The sequence below is a fragment of the Antedon bifida genome, chromosome 11, assembly GCF_963402885.1.
Source record: "Antedon bifida chromosome 11, ecAntBifi1.1, whole genome shotgun sequence".
Taxonomy (NCBI): Eukaryota; Metazoa; Echinodermata; class Crinoidea; order Comatulida; family Antedonidae; genus Antedon; species Antedon bifida.
Window position 1 is genome coordinate 43,102 of NC_136236.1, and position 21,805 is coordinate 64,906.

Below are 21,805 nucleotides of genomic sequence, written 5' to 3' on the forward strand. Positions count from 1 at the left end.
AATCACACACACTCAACTCACTTCCGCGAGTGAAACTGAAGAAATATTTGTTTAAGATAAAAGTAACAGTACCGTATAGTTTGATTGAAGAGGCTACCCAGTTTAAAGAATAAATAAAAATATTCACGATTGATTTGTATTTAATTTGAGAACCACAAGGTGTTTCCTTCAGAAACTAAAACTAGTATTGTGAGGCTGTTGATAAAGAATAACGCTTAAGTTATATTGTTAAAACTATTTTTATATTAACTTAGAGTAACCTAAAGTAAGGTAAACAAATTAACCAAACAAATCTGTTATTAATATAATTTTATTCATTTTATTCTATCACATTATAATTAATAATCATTTCAGATAATTGCTAAATATATTATTGCATATGTATGTAAATGATCGGAGCACTAAACAACGTTTTTCCTAACCACTATACAGTAGATACCATGTAGTAGAATTTCTGGAGAAAATGTTGATAAATGAGAGAGAATTCACTGGTTTACTGCCATACCACGGAGGTACCTCCGATAGGCATCCAACATAGGCCTACTTATCATGGACTACTGTTGATAAATGAGAGAGAATTCACTGGTTTACTGCCATACCACGGAGGTACCTCCGATAGGCATCCAACATAGGCCTACTTATCAATAGACAAGATGCCTCACAACAATGTAAATGCGGCGATAACATTAAGATATTATATCCAAAGATCCAAATTACTAAAAAAATGACTGCTGTAGGTATCAGTGGATGGATCTCAATGGAGATACCAAAAAAATAAGCAAAAAGCTAAATCAAAACGATAACGTAAAACAGCTAGAACAGTTTACAGAGGTCATCGGGCAACAGCCCTTCATCAGTGCATTGGTATGTATATACATTAATGAAAATATTATTAAACTTTTCTTTATTTTACAACAATTACAGTACGATAGTACATTGTGAATTAAAGTATTTCATTTTACCATGAAGAAATTATTCCTTCATGATTTTACAATATAGACACCATGTAATTATTCATTGGATACCTAATAAATAACCGGTTGGTACCGCCAGGCTATACGCCTAGCCTACTATTACAAAACCCGATTATGTAATCATCTAACCGTTACCGCTAGACGTACCGTGACACTACATTTAGAGATGCTATATCCTAACCCTAATTCAATATTAAAAAGTAGTAGTAGTAGTACTTGACATACAATCAATTCACAATTTAGTACCCATAAATACCTTTTTTACTGTGGATAAAAATATTCATTTGACAGCGAACGACCTCAACAATAAAATCTCACAATACAATCACAGAAAAACGTAAAAAGAGCCTTTTAAATGACGGCGCTAAAGATCAGTTTCGTTGAGGTCGCTGTTTTAAAATAATGTTTTGTAACTTGTTTCACGGAACGGAACAAATGGAACGTAACATTAAACGACGGCGCCGTCTTCCGTTGTATGTGGCGCGAGGCCGCAAACAGATACATATGAGTGCGATAACTACAATACTTTACAACGTATAAGGAGGACGCAAACAGATACATATGAGTGCGATAACTACAATACTTTACAACGTATAAGGAGGCCGCAAACAGATACATATGAGTGCGACAACTACAATACTTTACAACGTATAAGGAGGCCGCAAACAGATACATATGAGTGCGACAACTACAATACTTTACAACCTATAACTTTTGTATAATACAATAAAATAACATAAAAATTAGGCGAATTTGTTTGTTGGAGTGTTGGGTGCTTATTTGACTCATAATATAATTCACTTTAAATTGGCAATCTAGCCTACAGTACAGATGGGTATCAGTGGCTGGATCTCAATGGAGATACAAAATAAAATAAGCAAATCAAAATAATAAGGTAAAACAACCAGAAAAATTAGAAGAGCTTTCGGGCACAAGATAGCTTGGTAAATATAAACAATTTTGGAATGGATCTTAATCTTATATATATACATATCAATATACTTCAATTGACTATCAGAGTGCTCATATTCTGATGATGATAATCGCGTCGAGCATAGCACATCAACGAACTAGGCGAGAGGTCGCAGGTTCGAATTCCACCAGAGACATTTTACTAACTAAACTAAACAAAAATGTAGAACTTTCGTTGATGTGCTGTGCTCGACGTGAGTATGAGATCATGTTCCAAATTAGAACACTGTTTCAATCATTTGACAATGTTGTTAAATAATTTACACAGTGCTACGCAACAAATGTGATTATTACTTAATAAAGACATTTTCTATATATTGACTCAACATTCAGTTATTAATACACTGATAAAGGTTTTAAGTAACGTATATTGCCTACATTGTAAATGTATTTAAATATGTAAAAATAAATATTGCCTTTCATGTCCAAATTCAAACATTATATTGCAATGTTCTTGACTAATTTCAAGCAGATCAATATATATTCAATGTTGGTAAATATACAAGTCTAGCAACAAATGTATAACTCGTATAAAACAACATTAAGATATTAATAACATGTGGCTCAATAATTAACAACATTAGCCATAAGATATTAATAACATGTTGCTCAACAACTTAGTTAAATTTACAACCAATTACAGCCAATCTTCATCTTGTTCAAATCTGCATAATTTTGAAGCTACATTCCGCCAATTGCTGCCCATGTCTAGATTTCTGGCAAGTCCTGGGTAACTCCTTTCTTTATCATTTAGGGAAGTTTCCAACTCAGCCAATAGATGTTTCAAATATGCATCTATTTCTCCAGATTTGGTGAAAGAGGTGGTATCCTTTGCAGCATTAGTTAGTAACTTGATGCCAACAGCCATGGTAAACATGGAATATACTGCTTGTTGACGTTTCACTCCTAATAAAAAAACACACAGCACTTACTTAATATACATTTCTCAGACTGTAAAGAACCCAACCTTTCTCAGTAAAGAATCATGAAATTCAGCATGAAACTACTAGACAATACTACTAATAAACATGTATACTACAGCACATACCCAGAGACCGGAGTCCAGCTTGGTTGAAAAGTTGTGAAACATATCCACGATCAATGGTAAAGAGTACTGCAAAACAAGCTGATAATCTCCAGAATGTATGCTTTAAAACAAACAATTAATTTGTTAATTTCTTGAAATAATATAATTCATCTGAACCAGTTGTGAATGTCTGTAGGATTAACCACTTCAATAGTTTAATAATACATTACTCAGTCACCTATAATACATACTCACAGTCACCTATAATACATGAATGCATTTATTGTCAAATATATAATATTTAAAATTTAAAGTTTGTACACAGACAAAGCTCTTAAAATTATTTTAAAAATATCAAAAAACATGATAATGAAAAAACATATCAAAAGATGCAAAGATTTACATTTACGAAGAAGATACATTTACTCACAGTTATTCCATAACCTGTTTTTAACATTGCTGTTAATCGGCCTTCCAAACACATCAAACTTCCAGCATCAATGAATATAGATGTTTTATCATGTAAGCCTGAAAGGAGAAATTAATATAATAATCACTCTACAACCTACCTTTTAAAATCACCATTACTCACTGTTAATTTATTGTAAGCTACTATTTAGCAAAGTGTAAGATCAATCACAAACAAATAAACAAATAAAGTTGCTAACGTTGATGACTTACCTATCTGAGGAGGAGCCTCAAGCAAGTGCTTTTCAGCATATTCAATCCAGGTTGGTTCCTTCACATTGTAATGTTCACTGGGCTGTACCACTGACTGAAGAAAGAACTCCGCATTCCAAAGACTGGTTATTGCATTATGATACTCTTCTGTTATTTCTCTGTCAATTATTATTGTAAACTGCTTCCAATTTTGAAGTACACACTCTAGCAGACATACAACTACTGCTGTACATAAGATTGATTCATACACTGAATCTGAAAAAAGGAGTGAACAGGATTGAAGTACACACTCTAGCAGACATACAACTACTGCTGTACATAAGATTGATTCATACACTGAATCTGAAAAAAGGAGTGAACAGGATTGAAGTACACACTCTAGCAGACATACAACTACTGCTGTACATAAGATTGATTCATACACTGAATCTGAAAAAAAGGAGTGAACAGGATTGAAGTACACACTCTAGCAGACATACAACTACTGCTGTACATAAGATTGATTCATACACTGAATCTGAAAAAAGGAGTGAACAGGATTGAAGTACACACTCTAGCAGACATACAACTACTGCTGTACATAAGATTGATTCATACACTGAATCTGAAAAAAAGGAGTGAACAGGATTGAAGTACACACTCTAGCAGACATACAACTACTGCTGTACATAAGATTGATTCATACACTGAATCTGAAAAAAGGAGTGAACAGGATTGAAGTACACACTCTAGCAGACATACAACTACTGCTGTACATAAGATTGATTCATACACTGAATCTGAAAAAAAGGAGTGAACAGGATTGAAGTACACACTCTAGCAGACATACAACTACTGCTGTACATAAGATTGATTCATACACTGAATCTGAAAAAAGGAGTGAACAGGATTGAAGTACACACTCTAGCAGACACACAACTACTGCTGTACATAAGATTGATTCATACACTAATCTGAAAAAAGGAGTGAACAGGATTGAAGTACACACTCTAGCAGACACACAACTACTGCTGTACATAAGATTGATTCATACACTGAATCTGAAAAAAGGAGTGAACAGGATTGAAGTACACACTCTAGCAGACATACAACTACAGCTGTACATAAGATTGATTCATACACTGAATCTGAAAAAAGGAGTGAACAGGATTGAAGTACACACTCTAGCAGACATACAACTACTGCTGTACATAAGATTGATTCATACACTGTATCTGAAAAAAGGAGTGAACAGGATTGAAGTACACACTCTAGCAGACATACAACTACTGCTGTACATAAGATTGATTCATACACTGAATCTGAAAAAAGGAGTGAACAGGATTGAAGTACACACTCTAGCAGACATACAACTACTGCTGTACATAAGATTGATTCATACACTGTATCTGAAAAAAGGAGTGAACAGGATTGAAGTACACACTCTAGTAGACACACAACTACTGCTGTACATAAGATTGATTCATACACTGAATCTGAAAAAAGGAGTGAACAGGATTGAAGAACATACTCTAGCAGACACACAACTACTGCTGTACATAAGATTGGTTCATACACTGAATCTGAAGAACAACTGGGAAATGATAATGAATTCTATATTTACCATCTTTTTGTGAAATTTCTTTTAACTGATCATTGATGACAGCATCAAGTTTGATCAGCTCTTTAACAGACAATCTCGACCAGGAACCAGAAGCCTTTAATATAAAAATGTGAATAAACTTAGGTTAATAATCATTAATGACAGGATAATCATGATGATTACAAATCAAAAATATGCTACATATAAACAAATAATAATAATAACACACTGAACATGATAATGACGGATATCATAGATTATGACATCATGAATAATCACAATCACAACATGAATAATCACATAATTTATTTGTTTCTTACTTTGTCTTGTGCATTAATGGCTTCTTTTAGTGATTCAAATACAAAAGCTAGGTTTGGCTCATCTTCTAACATTTGAAAAAATAAGATAAAATGTTTATTACTGTACAAAATATGGTATCTGAAGAATCATACATTGATCCTCATAAAACAAAAACTAAGTTTGGTTGATTTATAGTCAATTTAGAAACTAAACTCATACATTTGCTACCAGCATTTAATGTATTATGTGTGTTATTTTTTACACAAATTCATTTTTTAATAAACAATTTCAATTGTTATTATACTGAGTTAAGGTTTACAGAAACAGTGAAAAGACTTACTTTTGTAGTACGACAATAGATCAGTTCTGTTCAATCCAAATACACGCGCCCTACGCCTCTTCTGTGGTTCCATACTTTCTAAACGACAAATGTGACAAAATATTTCAGTGAAACAATAATTGGATAGAAACCAGAATAGATTTTGATATATTGAAAGTAGGTGCACCAAATGTCCATAGTTAAGTATTCTCTGGTTTGAATTTTTAAAACATTGCCTTAATTGCTAGAAGTTTTATTTGAAGCTCTGTTAGTAAGTCTTCACTATTAGACTAAGCTCTGTTAGTAAGTCTTCACTATTGGACTAAGCTCTGTTAGTAAGTCTTCACTATTGGACTAAGCTCTGTTAGTAAGTCTTTACTATTGGACTAAGCTCTGTTAGTAAGTCTTCACTATTGGACTAAGCTCTGTTAGTAAGTCTTCACTATTGGACTAAGCTCTGTTAGTAAGTCTTCACTATTGGACTAAGCTCTGTTAGTAAGTCTTCACTATTGGACTAAGCTCTGTTAGTAAGTCTTCACTATTGGACTAAGGCTTTAAAACATTTTCATTTTCACTGTACCAGAAAAATCATATTATTAAAAGTGTAACATAAAAAATATCATGAGTAAACAGTAAAAAAAAAATTATTCTTCAAATTATTTGGTAAATGAAGTAATGTGAGATGCATAAACACACCATATGGTTGATCTGAACAACGAGATGTTTCCTTACACTTTCTTCTGTGAACACAATGTTCACGCTGTTTTTTCTTTGTTTGCAAAGCTACAATCAAAACAGATAGTCTTTTGTTAGAGTTTGATGCAAATGATTTTGAGGTAAGTATCAAAGACTACTGACAGGATATTCTCTACATACATTCACCCACATAGCCACACATACACATACATAGAATAGTAAAATAGTATAAATTTAACCTTACCAACATTTTTTAATCTGAAAACTCTCTAAATACTTACATGTATTAAAGGACATTGCGTCAGATATTTCTTCTACAGGTACATATGCATCTGTTCTACACATACTACGCATGACACCTAGCATATAAAGCAATAATTGTTTACTAATTTCAAATGATGTATATTGACGGAAAACACTAACTTATGACGACTACCAAATGAATGGAGTGGTGTGGGAATGAATTTAATGAGAGTTTTATGAAATACATGGTGCAATTTGCAAGAATAGCTTGTCATTAATAATAATCTTTAAGTAATAATCAAAAGTACCTAATGACAATGAACGTTCTACTGCCGGTAATCTATCAGTCGTCGGTACAGCTGATTGTCGTGTTGTCTTACCAAGCATTTGCTGTTGTTGCATTTGCTGTGGGCCTGCAAAATGTAATACTGTATTACATGAGGAATGTGTTTTATGTCAACAAGCACTTTGAAAGCGTGCCACTTTTTAACTTGCACAAAGTCTACAAAATTAAAAAACTCCTGCCACAATGCAATGCTAGATTTGATAACAATAAATTCAGTGTTAAATAAAACAAATGGCAGGTACTGCTTTAAATTAAACATAATTTACAAATTTGAAATACAGTAATCTGTAGAGATTTGGTTTGTAATATACATATGTTTACTCATCTTTATATTTTAAACATTTTTATTTGTTACTAAATTAGAGCATCTTGAAATCTTTTTTTTAAATATCGAACCCTGTGATATAACATCCAAAAAAATAAAACATGTCTTGCACCAAACATACCTGGCTTTGGTTTAGGTGGACATGGATCATCAAAACCCATAGCATCATAATCGTAATCATCAACTTCATTGTAATCTTCATCATTATCCATTAAAACAAACGTATCTAGCTTTGGTTTAGGTGGAGGTGGTACATGACATTGTTTTGAACGACGAGGAAGTGATGGATCTGAAGCACTAGAGTTTGTTAGTGGTGACAGTCCACGAGTTTTCATTGTTAACATTTTCGTTACATTTTGTTCCCTATTGGTCATTAACAAGTCTTCTGAAAAAAGAAGAAGAGAGAAACACTGGATTGAATAATCAATCAACTACCATAATAATGTCACAGCGATTTATTTGCACAGCACTACAAAGCAGCAAAAACAAATCTGTGTTCTTCAAGTAAAAATAACAAACTCACCTGATTTTTCTAAAGGTGGTGACCGTACAACAGCAGTTGCTGCAGCTGTAGCCATACCCATAGAGAGACTTTGTATAGATAAATAACAAACTCACCTGATTTTGCTAAAGGTGGTGACCGTACAACAGCAGCAGCTGCAGGTGGAGCCATACCCATAGGGAGACTTTGTCTAGATGCACCAGATCTTAAAGTAGTACATTTTTGCGTTCTGTAACAATCTACTGCCGGTAATCTATCAGTCGTCTGTTCAGCTGATTGTCGTGTTGTCTTACCAAGCATTTGCTGTTGTTGCATTTGCTGTGGGCCTGCAAAATGTAATACTGTATTACATGAGGAATGTGTTTTATGTCAACAAGCACTTTGAAAGCGTGCCACTTTTTAACTTGCACAAAGTCTACAAAATTTAACTATCTAAAACTAAAAAACTCCTGCCACAATATACAATGCTAGATTTGATTACAATAAATTCAGTGTTAAATAAAACAAATGGCAGGTACTGCTTTAAATTAAACATAATTTACAAATTTGAAATACAGTAATCTGTAGAGATTTGGTTTGTAATATACATATGTATACTCATCTTTATATTTTAAACATTTTTATTTGTTACTAAATTAGAGCATCTTCAAATCTTTTTTTAAATATCGAACCCTGTGATATAACATCCAAAAAAATAAAACATGTTTTGCACCAAACATACCTGGCTTTGGTTTAGGTGGACATGGATCATCAAAACCCATAGCATCATAATCATCATATTCATCATCAATTAAAAAAAGCTTTGGTTTAGGTGGAGGTGGAGGTGGTAGATGTTTTAAAGAAGGACGAGGACGTGGTACAGGTGCTGGTGGCTTTGATGGTGAACAAAGGTTTGGTAGAAGTGAAGCAGGAGGTGATACAGATGCACATCGTGATGATGATGGTGGTGGAGCCAGTGTTGACAAAAATGAAACTGGCTGTTGTTGAGGAACTGGTGCAAGAAGGGAAGAGGAAAGTGCACTTGCAGGTGCAACGAATGAGGGTGGTGCAGGAGTACCCATTAAGCCATTTCCACTTGCAGGTCCAACGAATGAGGGTGGTGCAGGAGTACCCATTAAGCCATTTCCACTTGCAGGTGCAACGGATGAAACCGGTGCAGGAGTACCCATTAAGCCATTTCCAAAAGAGAAGGTAGATGTTGGCTGATATGATTGTTGATTTTTCATTTTTTCTATTTCACAAACTAAAAAAAAGAAATTGTAATATATAATTTGTTTTAAATTATCAGTCATATTGATATAATTTGAATTCAGACAATTCTCAACACACAGACAAAAAGATGAGAATTAAAAATGTTGATTCAGACAATTTTCTACATACTTACATAGACGTGAGGAGCCTCCTACAGCTTCTGTTCCAATATATGCATCTTTTTGACCCATGCCAACCATGACACCTTGGTGACGAGGATGACCTACAACACTTGGTAGTTCCCTGGATGGGAAAGTGTTTCCAGCCATTCCAGCTTTAATTGAAAATGAACCCGAGTCCATTACAATAGGCATATCTGTGCAATAGGCATGTCTGGCCATTACAATAGGCATATCTGTGCAATTAAAACATAATTATTATTTGAACTGGTACAGAATGTTCATTTTAGAACATGAAGCAGAGTCCATTACAATAGGCATATCTGTGCAATTAAAACATAATTATTATTTGAACTGGTACAGAATGTTCATTTTAGAACATGAAGCAGAGTCCATTACAATAGGCATATCTGTGCAATTAAAACATAGTTATTATTTGAACTGGTACAGAATGTTCATTTTAGAACATAAAGCAGAGTCCATTACAATAGGCATATCTGTGCAATAGGCATGTCTGTCCATTACAATATCTGTGCAATATCTGTTCATTACAATAGGCATATCTGTGCAATTAAAACATAATTATTATTTGAACTGGTACAGAATGTTCATTTTAGAACATGAAGCAGAGTCCATTACAATAGGCATATCTGTGCAATTAAAACATAGTTATTATTTGAACTGGTACAGAATGTTCATTTTAGAACATGAACCAGAGTCCATTACAATAGGCATATCTGTGCAATTAAAACATAATTATTATTTGAGCTGGTACAGAATGTTCGGATAAATAGGTATTGGGAATACAAGATTGAATCTCCTGTTTATTTTTAGGATTTAATTTTTCAGTAAATAAATCAAAACTTTTACTGACCTTCATATATTTCGTCACCAGCTGGAAAAAGAAACAGAAATACCATTAAAATTAAAATAATTATGAAATACCTGTACTGTAATAGCAAAACATTCACTTACATTCAAATACCTGTACTGTAATAGCAAAACATTCACTTACATTCAAATGAGTCGCCATCTTTATCATCTGTAAAAGAACCAGCAATTTAATAATAATAATTACAGAAAAAACAAAATAATTACTTAACAGGACAGCACACAAAGAAAATATATTTCTATAACTGATCTACAGGCTGTTCTTAATTGGTTCTAATTAAGTGGTATACAGTATATTTTAATAATAGACTATACAATCAGGCAATTTGGTATATAGAATGGTATACAGTATATTTTAATAATAGACTATACAATCAGGCAATTTGGTATATAGAATGGTATACAGTATATTTTAATAATAGACTATACAATCAGGCAATTTGGTATATAGAATGGCATACAGTATATTTTAATAATAGACTATACAATCAGGCAATTTGGTATATAGAATGGCATACAGTATATTTTAATAATAGACTATACAATCAGGCAATTTGGTATATAGAATGGTATACAGTATATTTTAATAATAGACTATACAATCGGGCAATTTGGTATATAGAATGGTATACAGTATATTTTAATAATAGACTATACAATCAGGCAATTTGGTATTATAGAATGGTATACAGTATATTTTAATAATAGACTATACAATCAGGCAATTTGGTATATAGAATGGTATACAGTATATTTTAATAATAGACTATACAATCAGGCAATTTGGTATTATAGAATGGCATACAGTATAGAATGGTCTGAGATACAATAAGGGTTAGGAGTCAAAGCCCTAACATGAATCATAATAAAGTATGTGTTCCTGTCATGTAGTATTTAACATGGTGTAATGTTGTTTATACACAATTATATAAAATAATATCATTCACTAACCTAAATATTCAGAAATGCAAAGCATGTCCGCTTCACTCTAAAAGATTAAAAATACAATTTAGTATTAATGTAAAAGCTAAATAGAACAACTCTCAAGACAACATATAATTATTGGACAGAAAGGTTTTAAAGTAGTTATTAGAATCACTTTTTTTTTCTCTTTTGTGGCGTTAACAACTACTTTTATTAATTTCATTTTCAAATGATCAATACAATGATGTTATACATCTTCCTAATATATATTCCATTGTTTGATTTTTTCCCCGTTATTTTCTTATATTTTCTCTTATCCTTATCTTATCTTATTGTGTGTTTTATGGGTGTACTTAGTCTTACCAAATAATCTTCAGAATAATCAGACGCTGAAACTGAATTTTCATCTTCATTATTTTCTTCCAAACTTGTACATCCAACTTCTTTTTTCTGAACACTATGCTCAATATTTTCTTCCCAGCCAATATAAGGAATAACATCAACATCTTCCTTAGCAACCAGGTCATTAATACTTGGCTTGAAAACAGTTCCAAGGAAATCAGTCTGTATAAATTATTTGAACAATATAAATTCATTTTTAAAAAGTACTTACTATTATTTAATTTTTTTTTAAAGAAAATTATGTACCAAACAAGTAATATTAACAAATAAATACAAACCTTATGTCGTTCTTCTACGGCGATAAAACTGGTAAATTGTGTCACTATAGAATACTCTTTACTGACATCAATGATGTAAGATTTCTGAGCTTCTTTCTTAATGTCATGCTCTACCGGGTCAACATCCAAAGTTCCGTCTTCCCAGTCACGGATGATTGCTCTGGCCGTTAGTTGGTGCAATATCTACAGGTTTTTAATCATTTTGTATACAATTGTTATTATTGACATAGATATAAATAGCTCTGGCCGTCAGTTGGTGTAGTATCTACAGGTTTTTAATCATTTTGTATACAACTGTTATTATTGACATAGAAACTGCTACTGTATGTATCAAGAAATATGTATGATTTGGAAATCAATCAAGTTATAATAAATTCATCTCCATATGAAATTTAGTCATAATGCAACGATATTGCTATTTCAACATTGATATAGAATTTGATAATAAAAATCGAGGATTTTGAGGAATACTTCTAAAGATTAATAACATAAAATGTACTAATATCTTACCTTTCCCTTTGTTATATTAAGTTCCTGAGTGGAAACCATGGTTGATAATTCTTCTCCACCAACCTCAGCTTTTAAAGTTGCCTTTAATGGAATGATAATAAAAAGATAGAGTTCATAAAACCTGTGAAAAACTTACGAATGTCGGAAACAGTTTCTCCTTTTTACATCAAAACCAGATGAAATTGTTTTCACATTTGATATTTATCAAATAGAAATATTTCTAAAAGAATGCACAATCATTAAATTATATCACAAAACCAGTTAGCATTGAGTAACCAAGGACACTATGTTCTCAATCTGGATATTTAAATTGTTAGCATTGAGTAACCAAGGACACTATGTTCTCAATCTGGATATTTAAATTGTTAGCACTGAGTAACCAAGGACACTATGTTCTCAATCTGGATATTTAAATTGTTAGCATTGAGTAACCAAGGACACTATGTTCTCAATCTGGATATTTAAATTGTTAGCACTGAGTAACCAAGGACACTATGTTCTCAATCTGGATATTTAAATTGTTAGCATTGAGTAACCAAGGACACTATGTTCTCAATCTGGATATTTAAATTGTTAGCATTGAGTAACCAAGGACACTATGTTCTCAATCTGGATATTTAAATTGTTAGCATTGAGTAACCAAGGACACTATGTTCTCAATCTGGATATTTAAATTGTTAGCACTGAGTAACCAAGGACACTATGTTCTCAATCTGGATATTTAAATTGTTAGCATTGAGTAACCAAGGACACTATGTTCTCAATCTGGATATTTAAATTGTTAGCATTGAGTAACCAAGGACACTATGTTCTCAATCTGGATATTTAAATTGTTAGCACTGAGTAACCAAGGACACTATGTTCTCAATCTGGATATTTAAATTGTTAGCATTGAGTAACCAAGGACACTATGTTCTCAATCTGGATATTTAAATTGTTAGCACTGAGTAACCAAGGACACTATGTTCTCAATCTGGATATTTAAATTGTTAGCACTGAGTAACCAAGGACACTATGTTCTCAATCTGGATATTTAAATTGTTAGCACTGAGTAACCAAGGACACTATGTTCTCAATCTGGATATTTAAATTGTTAGCATTGAGTAACCAAGGACACTATGTTCTCAATCTGGATATTTAAATTGTTAGCACTGAGTAACCAAGGACACTATGTTCTCAATCTGGATATTTAAATTGTTAGCACTGAGTAACCAAGGACACTATGTTCTCAATCTGGATATTTAAATTGTTAGCATTGAGTAACCAAGGACACTATGTTCTCAATCTGGATATTTAAATTGTTAGCACTGAGTAACCAAGGACACTATGTTCTCAATCTGGATATTTAAATTGTTAGCATTGAGTAACCAAGGACACTATATTCTCAATCTGGATATTTAAATTGTTAGCACTGAGTAACCAAGGACACTATGTTCTCAATCTGGATATTTAAATTGTTAGCATTGAGTAACCAAGGACACTATGTTCTCAATCTGGATATTTAAATTGTTAGCACTGAGTAACCAAGGACACTATGTTCTCAATCTGGATATTTAAATTGTTAGCATTGAGTAACCAAGGACACTATGTTCTCAATCTGGATATTTAAATTGTTAGCACTGAGTAACCAAGGACACTATGTTCTCAATCTGGATATTTAAATTGTTAGCACTGAGTAACCAAGGACACTATGTTCTCAATCTGGATATTTAAATTGTTAGCACTGAGTAACCAAGGACACTATGTTCTCAATCTGGATATTTAAATTGTTAGCATTGAGTAACCAAGGACACTATGTTCTCAATCTGGATATTTAAATTGTTAGCATTGAGTAACCAAGGACACTATGTTCTCAATCTGGATATTTAAATTGTTAGCACTGAGTAACCAAGGACACTATGTTCTCAATCTGGATATTTAAATTGTTAGCACTGAGTAACCAAGGACACTATGTTCTCAATCTGGATATTTAAATTGTTAGCATTGAGTAACCAAGGACACTATGTTCTCAATCTGGATATTTAAATTGTTAGCACTGAGTAACCAAGGACACTATGTTCTCAATCTGGATATTTAAATTGTTAGCACTGAGTAACCAAGGACACTATGTTCTCAATCTGGATATTTAAATTGTTAGCACTGAGTAACCAAGGACACTATGTTCTCAATCTGGATATTTAAATTGTTAGCATTGAGTAACCAAGGACACTATGTTCTCAATCTGGATATTTAAATTGTTAGCACTGAGTAACCAAGGACATTATGTTCTCAATCTGGATATTTAAATTGTTGATGTAAGTTTAATAAACTGTATGTGAATTATGAATGATTCTAACCTGTTGGCAAAATGGAATGTATCCATACACTACTTGCCGTGATCCACTGAATAACGATGTTATTTGTCCGGGTGCTTGGATTGGTTTGGGGGCATTATCATCAAATTGTTGCCATTCAACACTCACATTGCTTAATGCTGGTTGCCTAGCTTTCAGTAACTGATTTTTGATCTATTAAAATTAAATCATTTTAAAACTATTGTATTATTTAGTGTCATTCTAAAACAGACTATAATTATTTTGTTTATTTTTATTTAACCTCTAACCTTTCTTTCCCACTTGGACTTTGTAGTTGTATCAAAGAATTCAAAGGCTCCAGTTCCGACACGGGCGATGGCTCTCAGCAAGTGTTTGTTGCCACTGGAGCTAAGGTAATAGAAACAGTTGAAGACATGAATTCTTAATTTTTCGTTTTAGTACTTAAAACAGTGACCATTCATGAATTTTATAAGTTAAAAACATTTTATTTAAACTAAATCTATCTTACAAACTGAAAACTAATATACCTTATCCCAAAAGTAAACACTCGGTTAGATTTTGAATTTAGTCGAATTGCTCTTAAAGTAGATTCCTCATTATTGATGTGTCCATCAGAAATCAAAAAGATGTTCCGCAGACATTTGGCATCACTAAGCAAAAAGTAGGCATGAAGAGGACGCCATACTTCTGTGTTGCCCATATTAGCTTGAACACTGAAGATGAACGTTTTAGCAAGAGACAGATTAGCATTGGACACTGGTTGACTAGCTGGAAACAACTCGTCAAAATCTAAAAAACAAAGACATCAGTAGATTGATTACAAATTGTTGGTATTGGCCAAATATTTTACTATTCTGTTTACCAGATGATAATAATTTCTGCCTTACTGGTTCCAAATGTGATGATGTTGAACAGTGCGTTAGATGGAAGATGATTAAGAGTCATAAGGAGAATCTTCTTAGCTTCCAATAAATTCTCTCCTTTCATTGAGTTTGACAAATCAAGCACTAACAGAATCTCTGGAGATTGATTATCTTCACTTTCAAACTCAGGATAGAATGTCAACATACATGCCTATTAACAACAACAAAATAAATGTCATGGGAAAAAATATTGTACATACATTTGTTTTTAATTTTGTTTCTTAAAATTACTGGAATATCTAAAACATATTGAAACGTTTAGTTTTAAACAAGTCATACCTGTGAGTCAACCTTTTCAGGATGTCTCTCAACCCACATTCTGGGTACATGTATTTCTGCTAATTGGATCAAAAGTTGAAAACCATCTCCCAATGAAATATTCTTCTGTAATTCTACCGTAGCCTTGGTAGCAGATTGCTAAATAAAAACAAAATCTATCAATACCTGAAGCTGGTCAATATTTATTGATAAATAACAAATAATTCACTTATATATTTGTTGTTACCTTCATTTTGACAGGATGAGTTGGAGACTTAATGGAACGAATTTCATAAGGCATCTCAATTGCAACCTGGACTGATGTATCTCTGCGGGAAAAATTATTTTGTTTGTATCATTTAAATTGCTATCAACGGAAATTATATTACAAAATACAAATTCATAAATTAAATTACAGATGCCTTCGGAAGCTTTGTTGGGTGATACAACCTTTTATTTTCAATTGATAAAACATTGGCATAATAAAATATGAAATATGTGTACCCTTTTGGTTTGCTCGAAATCTTCATGGTTTCCATTTCTTCCTGTGTTGTCACAGAGAGAGCACTATCTTTTTTCCAAGGTGCTACACTGCCTGGAAGATTGAAAACAATCTTGCCAGAATCAACAGCTAACTCTGCTACGTAGGTGATTTTAATCAACACTTCAGAATTTGGAGGCAAGTTACCCACACTCACAGTAAAAACATCCTTTAGAAAACAAAACAAATCAACCAATTCAAGCTCTTAATCAATGTATGTAATCTCTTATTTCAGTATTTCTGTTATATTTTGGTTTTTAAAACTCTGAAGTTACTTACAGGTGTTTCTTCATCCATTAAGTAAGCCCCATGTCCTTTTCTGATGGCCTCTTTGTATTCGTGATGAGCGACCTCTTTATCTTTAACTTCACCAATGATGTGTTTACCATCAATGAAAGCCTCAAAGCCACACACTGCTGCCATGTCATCCAGAGGGAATACATACTTGGCTTCAATTGGAACGTTGTTGTCATTCTTATAAGCTTGGAGTACAACAACCTGTAAATAAAATTATTCATTTATCAGTGCAAATTTGATAAATTATTTGCTTAGTTTTTACTTTATACAAAAGACTAAACCTATACCATCGCATATGTATAAAGCATACATTTTGTTAAGTATGATAAACTATACTTAATGAAACAAGGTATTATACCTAGAACAGTGTTATGGAAACTAACTATTAATTGATGAGTCTAACCTGAGCAGCAAGATCTATCAACTTTACTCTGATATGAACAGCAGTTAGTGGGACAGAATGATTGTCCACAGACTGCAGACCAGCTTGTACCTTGTCCAATGGATTCACAATACATTCAATATCATCAATATCTAAAACATTAGGAATCAGTTAATGCTTAATAAACTAGATTTCAATCAGTGTTTTTTAAATATAAACAAAATAGCTACTTACTGATATCTGTATGCATCATGTCTAAATCTTTATCCTGTGATTCTGTCATCATTGACATATGAACAATATCTTTGATGGTGTCCTCAGGAAGTGTAAACTCAACAAGGTAACGAATACGTTGTTGATTTGTATTGTATACAACAAACTCATCATCCTTAAAAAAAAACAAATATCAACAAATGTCAAATATCAATAAGTACAGCCAAAAATCACTATCAAGGCTTTGGTGCAAAATAAAAACAATGAAATCACAATATGCACTCAGATTGTCATTCAAACACTAATACAAATACAGGATCTACATCAACTAAAGTTATTATTGAAAGTGTGTGTTAAAATACCATGAAATCCGACTTCATTCCAACTGCTGTTTTCACACCATGCACACTATCATAGCCCCCTGGGGCAGATGACAGTTTGTAATCTTTAGACTTCATGTCCAGACACTTTCCAAGTGCTACTTCATTTACGAGCATAAAGCGAGATCCTTTAATTTTCCCTCGGGAAGAGTACTTTCCACTTGTACTAGAAGAAATAAACAAAAGATATTTTGTAGCTAAGGCACTTTTTATACTTTTTTTCATTATAGTTCAGGCAATCAATAATCATGGTCAACGAAATGAAATAAATAATAAAACTGTGTTTGTTTCTTTATTGGAAATATAGAATACAATTTGTATACAATATAAAAGAAGTGAAACACATTAAGATTCTGTTCACAATCATTGTTACTAATAATTGACCGTACCTGCTACTGTCTGTAAAATAAATTCCACATCCCAGGTTGCCAGGATCTGTTCTTTTTCCACCAAAATCATCTACAACTATGTTAGGCAGAAGAAGGCCTCTGAAAATACAAGTGTTAACATGAAGAAAGCATGACACAATTAAATATTAAGTTAACACTATAAGATAAACATAATCACACTACACAGAATAGAATCAGGTTCTGTACTATGCTTGTAATTTTAATAGGAAAGACATGTGTTATTGTATGTGATGTTGTCAACATTATTACAAAACAAAACTAGTATACAAACCGTGTAAATATGCCAACAAAGTTTGCTGGCTTGGACGCATGAAATAAAAGCTTTTTATTTCCAAGATGATTTGCAAAGTTAGTCTCTTCAATTGGTCGATTAACAGCAAAAATGTTTTTAACATCAAATTTATTTCTACTGTAAAATAATTTTTAAAAATGTTGATGTTTATATTAAATTATGTATAATTTTAACATAGTATTTATTGCATATTTGTGATAAATATCACTTTTGTTTACCTTTCATTGTTAGCCTTGACCATGTCTAAAATTGTTTTAAATTCTGGGGATGAAGTTGACAGATGCTGAATATGACATCTGAGAGCACGGACCTTTGCCTGAATACTGCTACGTGGTGAAAATTCAGTGGCTTCACTCACACTCACTACATCTTTAATCAGCTATAAAATTAAGCAATAAAAAATAAATCAGTTTGTTTGCTCCAGATCATAAAGACTGCTGAAATAATGAACAAAGTCATATAAAAACAAGAAAACAAATTCTACATACTTGACAAATATCATGTACTCTTGTTAACGTCAGTTTGTCTTCAATCACACTATAGGTTTTCTGAAGAGGTATTAGTTCAAAGAATCTCTTACTAAGTTTATCAAGCTCTGTCCTATTTTGGTTTTTATCCAATTCATGCTTTATTTGTAGAAGTATTGCTTCAGCTTTTTCAACCTGAATAAATAAAATTAAACAAGATCAGTATCATTTCAAGTTGCCTTCCAAAACAATGTGTATTAAAAAAAACAAACAAAACAGCCAACATTGAAATCAGGATGTAGCCAAGGAATCACAGCGGCCGAATATACCTGTTCTTTCTTTAGACTTGCTTGAGGCAGAGACAAGAGATCATTTAGTTCTTCATTTGCTTCTTGCCAAATATGTTCTACCAACTCAACTATTTCTGATGACAGAGAATCAGATTCAAAACTGGATTCCATAGAGATCTAAAGAAAAACATTTAAATTAATAATTTCCAATTGCGAATTGTTTAAAACTAATTGTAATAAATATTGCGACATTTCATAGTTAGATCTACTACATAATTTTCTACTTTCTTTCAAATCAAATTCTACCTTTCTCTGTTTATCAGATCCAATCCATCTTGAGATAAACTTGTTTGATTTCTTGTAATTGTGGGCTGGACCACTATACAAGTTGTATAAGTGTGCATAAATTTTAAGGGCATCAGAGCTAGACTGCAAATACCGACAATCTTTTGAACCACTATTTTCATCCTATTTAAAATCCGAAGTAAAAACATTAACATTTTGTGTATGGTAATTTATAAAGTTATATCACAGTTTTTACTTTCATGAATGCCAACGTGAGGGCAGTAGTACGTAACTGACAATAACAAACCTATGCCTACCTTAAGGTCATTGCAGTTTCCATGGTGACAGAACACACGGAAGCAGTATTTTGGGTTTTTATTAATAGTAGACTGGTTGGTAATTGGTAAAACGTGCAGTTCAAGCTGGTAAAAAAGGCTACCCTTTTGGGGTTTTGGTGAACTCTGAAAAAAATAAATAATAAACATTTTGAGTGTAGATATTCTCTGAATCAGTGACTAATGCCAATTTGGATTTTTAGTTGTTAAAATAAAACTTACCAAAAGGAGACAGCTTTTGGCAACTTCATAATTGATTTCATCAAACTCTGGTGCTTTATTGTCACCCCATTTGTATGTACTGAAAAAAAAACATACATAATTAATTTGCATAAGAAACAGTCAATAAAATACTCCATTTTTATGTACTGATAGTAACAAAAAACATACAGTATTAATTTGCAAAAGAAGTCAATAAATTCTCCTAAATAAAACCAACTACATATCTCTTCTCCATCTTGGGGTATTTTTCAATAAATTGAATTTACAAAATAATAATTTGTGTCAAATAATTTTCTTTTGGATATTATAAATAATATTACATACCTGACTGCATTAACATTAAGTGAACTGCTTGTCTTTATAACACTCTTAGTTTTACCTGTTGAATACATAGACAGAATAATTATATAATAAGTATATGGCTTTTCAATAAATAATAAATACAAGATTATAGGTATATCTAGAAATAATAGACAGAATACCTTTTAATTGGGTAGATAGTTTTCTTCAGAAAAAAGTAGTACTAGTAGTGATCAAACGTTCAAATATAAATACTATTGAAAGTGTGTGATGATGTTTAGTGTTTGGTGCTCTCTGGCAATTAAATGGTCAAATACTTACTTTTGATTTTTCCCTTTTCAAATTCCTTTACTTGCTTACCATCAGTTGCCAGGTAATCTGTGAAATTCAAAACTTTTTGCTCATTTACGCAACGGTATATAAACTCCACAGTGACTATTGGTATATCATTTTTCTGAGCAGTTCTGCCTTTGTATGTTAACTCAGCTTGGTTTCCATTACTTACAATCAGAAAGTTGGTCTGAAATAAAAAACCTGTTTTAGAAAAAGTATGACACGACACACTGTACCAAAAATAGAATTGATTAACATCGATTTGTTAAAGCCGATTTCCACTAGGCGAATTCAAAGCATCATCTTATACGCATGCGTATTCATGTTTTCTGTCTTCCAAATCCCTCTCTACGCATGCGTATAAGCTGACAATTTTGATTCGCGCGAACAAATTCGTCTAGTGGAAAATCGGCGTTAGGGTCTAGCATATAAATAAAATCTTGCCAGTTTGTTCAATTCACCTTTTTTGTAAGGATGTACGTTATTATTCCACCATTGTTTGTTATTTTCTTCTTTAGGTCTTGCTTTTGTTTGTAACGGAAACTGTAGTCCAGCTCAAATGCAAATTGATAGCCTTGGAAAATACCCAACATTATCAAAGCTGTTTATATGTCAGAATTCTGAAACGAAAAAAAAAATATGCGAACCAATTAACAATATCTGAGGGGCCATATTGGGTTATAATATTGTGGCAGCACGGCACTCTAAAAACAAAACATACTACTAGTTTAAGTATTTAGCATTGGTTGGTTCGCAGGGAAAAACATTTTATTTAGACTATACCTCTTTGACATTTGAGGCGTGCCATACATATCGTTCGGAATTTTCATAAAGGTAAATTATGACGAGAGTGGCACGCCATGTTATTGAGAGAAAGAGGGTCGATCGCATGAATTATACCTCCATGGTCGATCGTGCAAACGATCCGGTGACCAACGATACCAGCCTCTAATAACTAATAAAACAGCCAAAAATGGTTGATCTGAAATTGCATATTGTTAATAATATAATGCAACATCATCATCAAATAAGTAATTAACAAACCCTAAAATTTCGAACCCGCTTTATATACAAACCTTCAAGTAAGTCATTCCATTAAATTCGATCTCTACTAGGCCTAGGCCTACTGTTGTTTGTTGTGGTGTGGCACCGACAGTGCACAACCAACCGTGAGATAAGGAAATGCTGTAAACAATTACGTAATCGTCTAAAAATAAACA

At 32.6% G+C, this 21,805-nt stretch overlaps 1 protein-coding gene across 1 annotated transcript; it reads right to left on the minus strand.

Annotated features, from left to right (window-relative positions):
• Positions 1-122: 122 nt before the first annotated feature.
• LOC144856283 (protein mono-ADP-ribosyltransferase PARP4-like) lies at positions 123-21,731 on the minus strand. The gene is made up of 44 exons (XM_078714238.1): positions 21,662-21,731; positions 21,047-21,205; positions 20,574-20,772; positions 20,277-20,331; positions 19,953-20,031; positions 19,713-19,856; positions 19,417-19,578; positions 19,150-19,287; positions 18,842-19,015; positions 18,572-18,732; positions 18,333-18,470; positions 18,041-18,139; positions 17,634-17,817; positions 17,293-17,446; positions 17,080-17,210; positions 16,659-16,877; positions 16,343-16,548; positions 16,086-16,167; positions 15,860-15,997; positions 15,545-15,731; positions 15,185-15,446; positions 14,945-15,044; positions 14,679-14,849; positions 12,343-12,423; positions 11,833-12,015; positions 11,516-11,716; positions 11,180-11,216; positions 10,353-10,379; positions 10,212-10,232; positions 9,352-9,573; positions 9,175-9,210; positions 8,084-8,239; positions 7,587-7,850; positions 7,103-7,207; positions 6,833-6,910; positions 6,552-6,638; positions 5,877-5,954; positions 5,557-5,621; positions 5,258-5,351; positions 3,655-3,909; positions 3,404-3,501; positions 2,995-3,094; positions 1,672-2,852; positions 123-1,556 (listed from the first exon to the last, which is right to left on the minus strand). The coding sequence occupies exons 2-43, from the start codon at positions 21,176-21,178 to the stop codon at positions 2,584-2,586; spliced, it is 5,772 nt and encodes a 1,923-aa protein (XP_078570364.1). The 5' UTR covers positions 21,179-21,205; positions 21,662-21,731; the 3' UTR covers positions 123-1,556; positions 1,672-2,583.
• Positions 21,732-21,805: the final 74 nt, after the last annotated feature.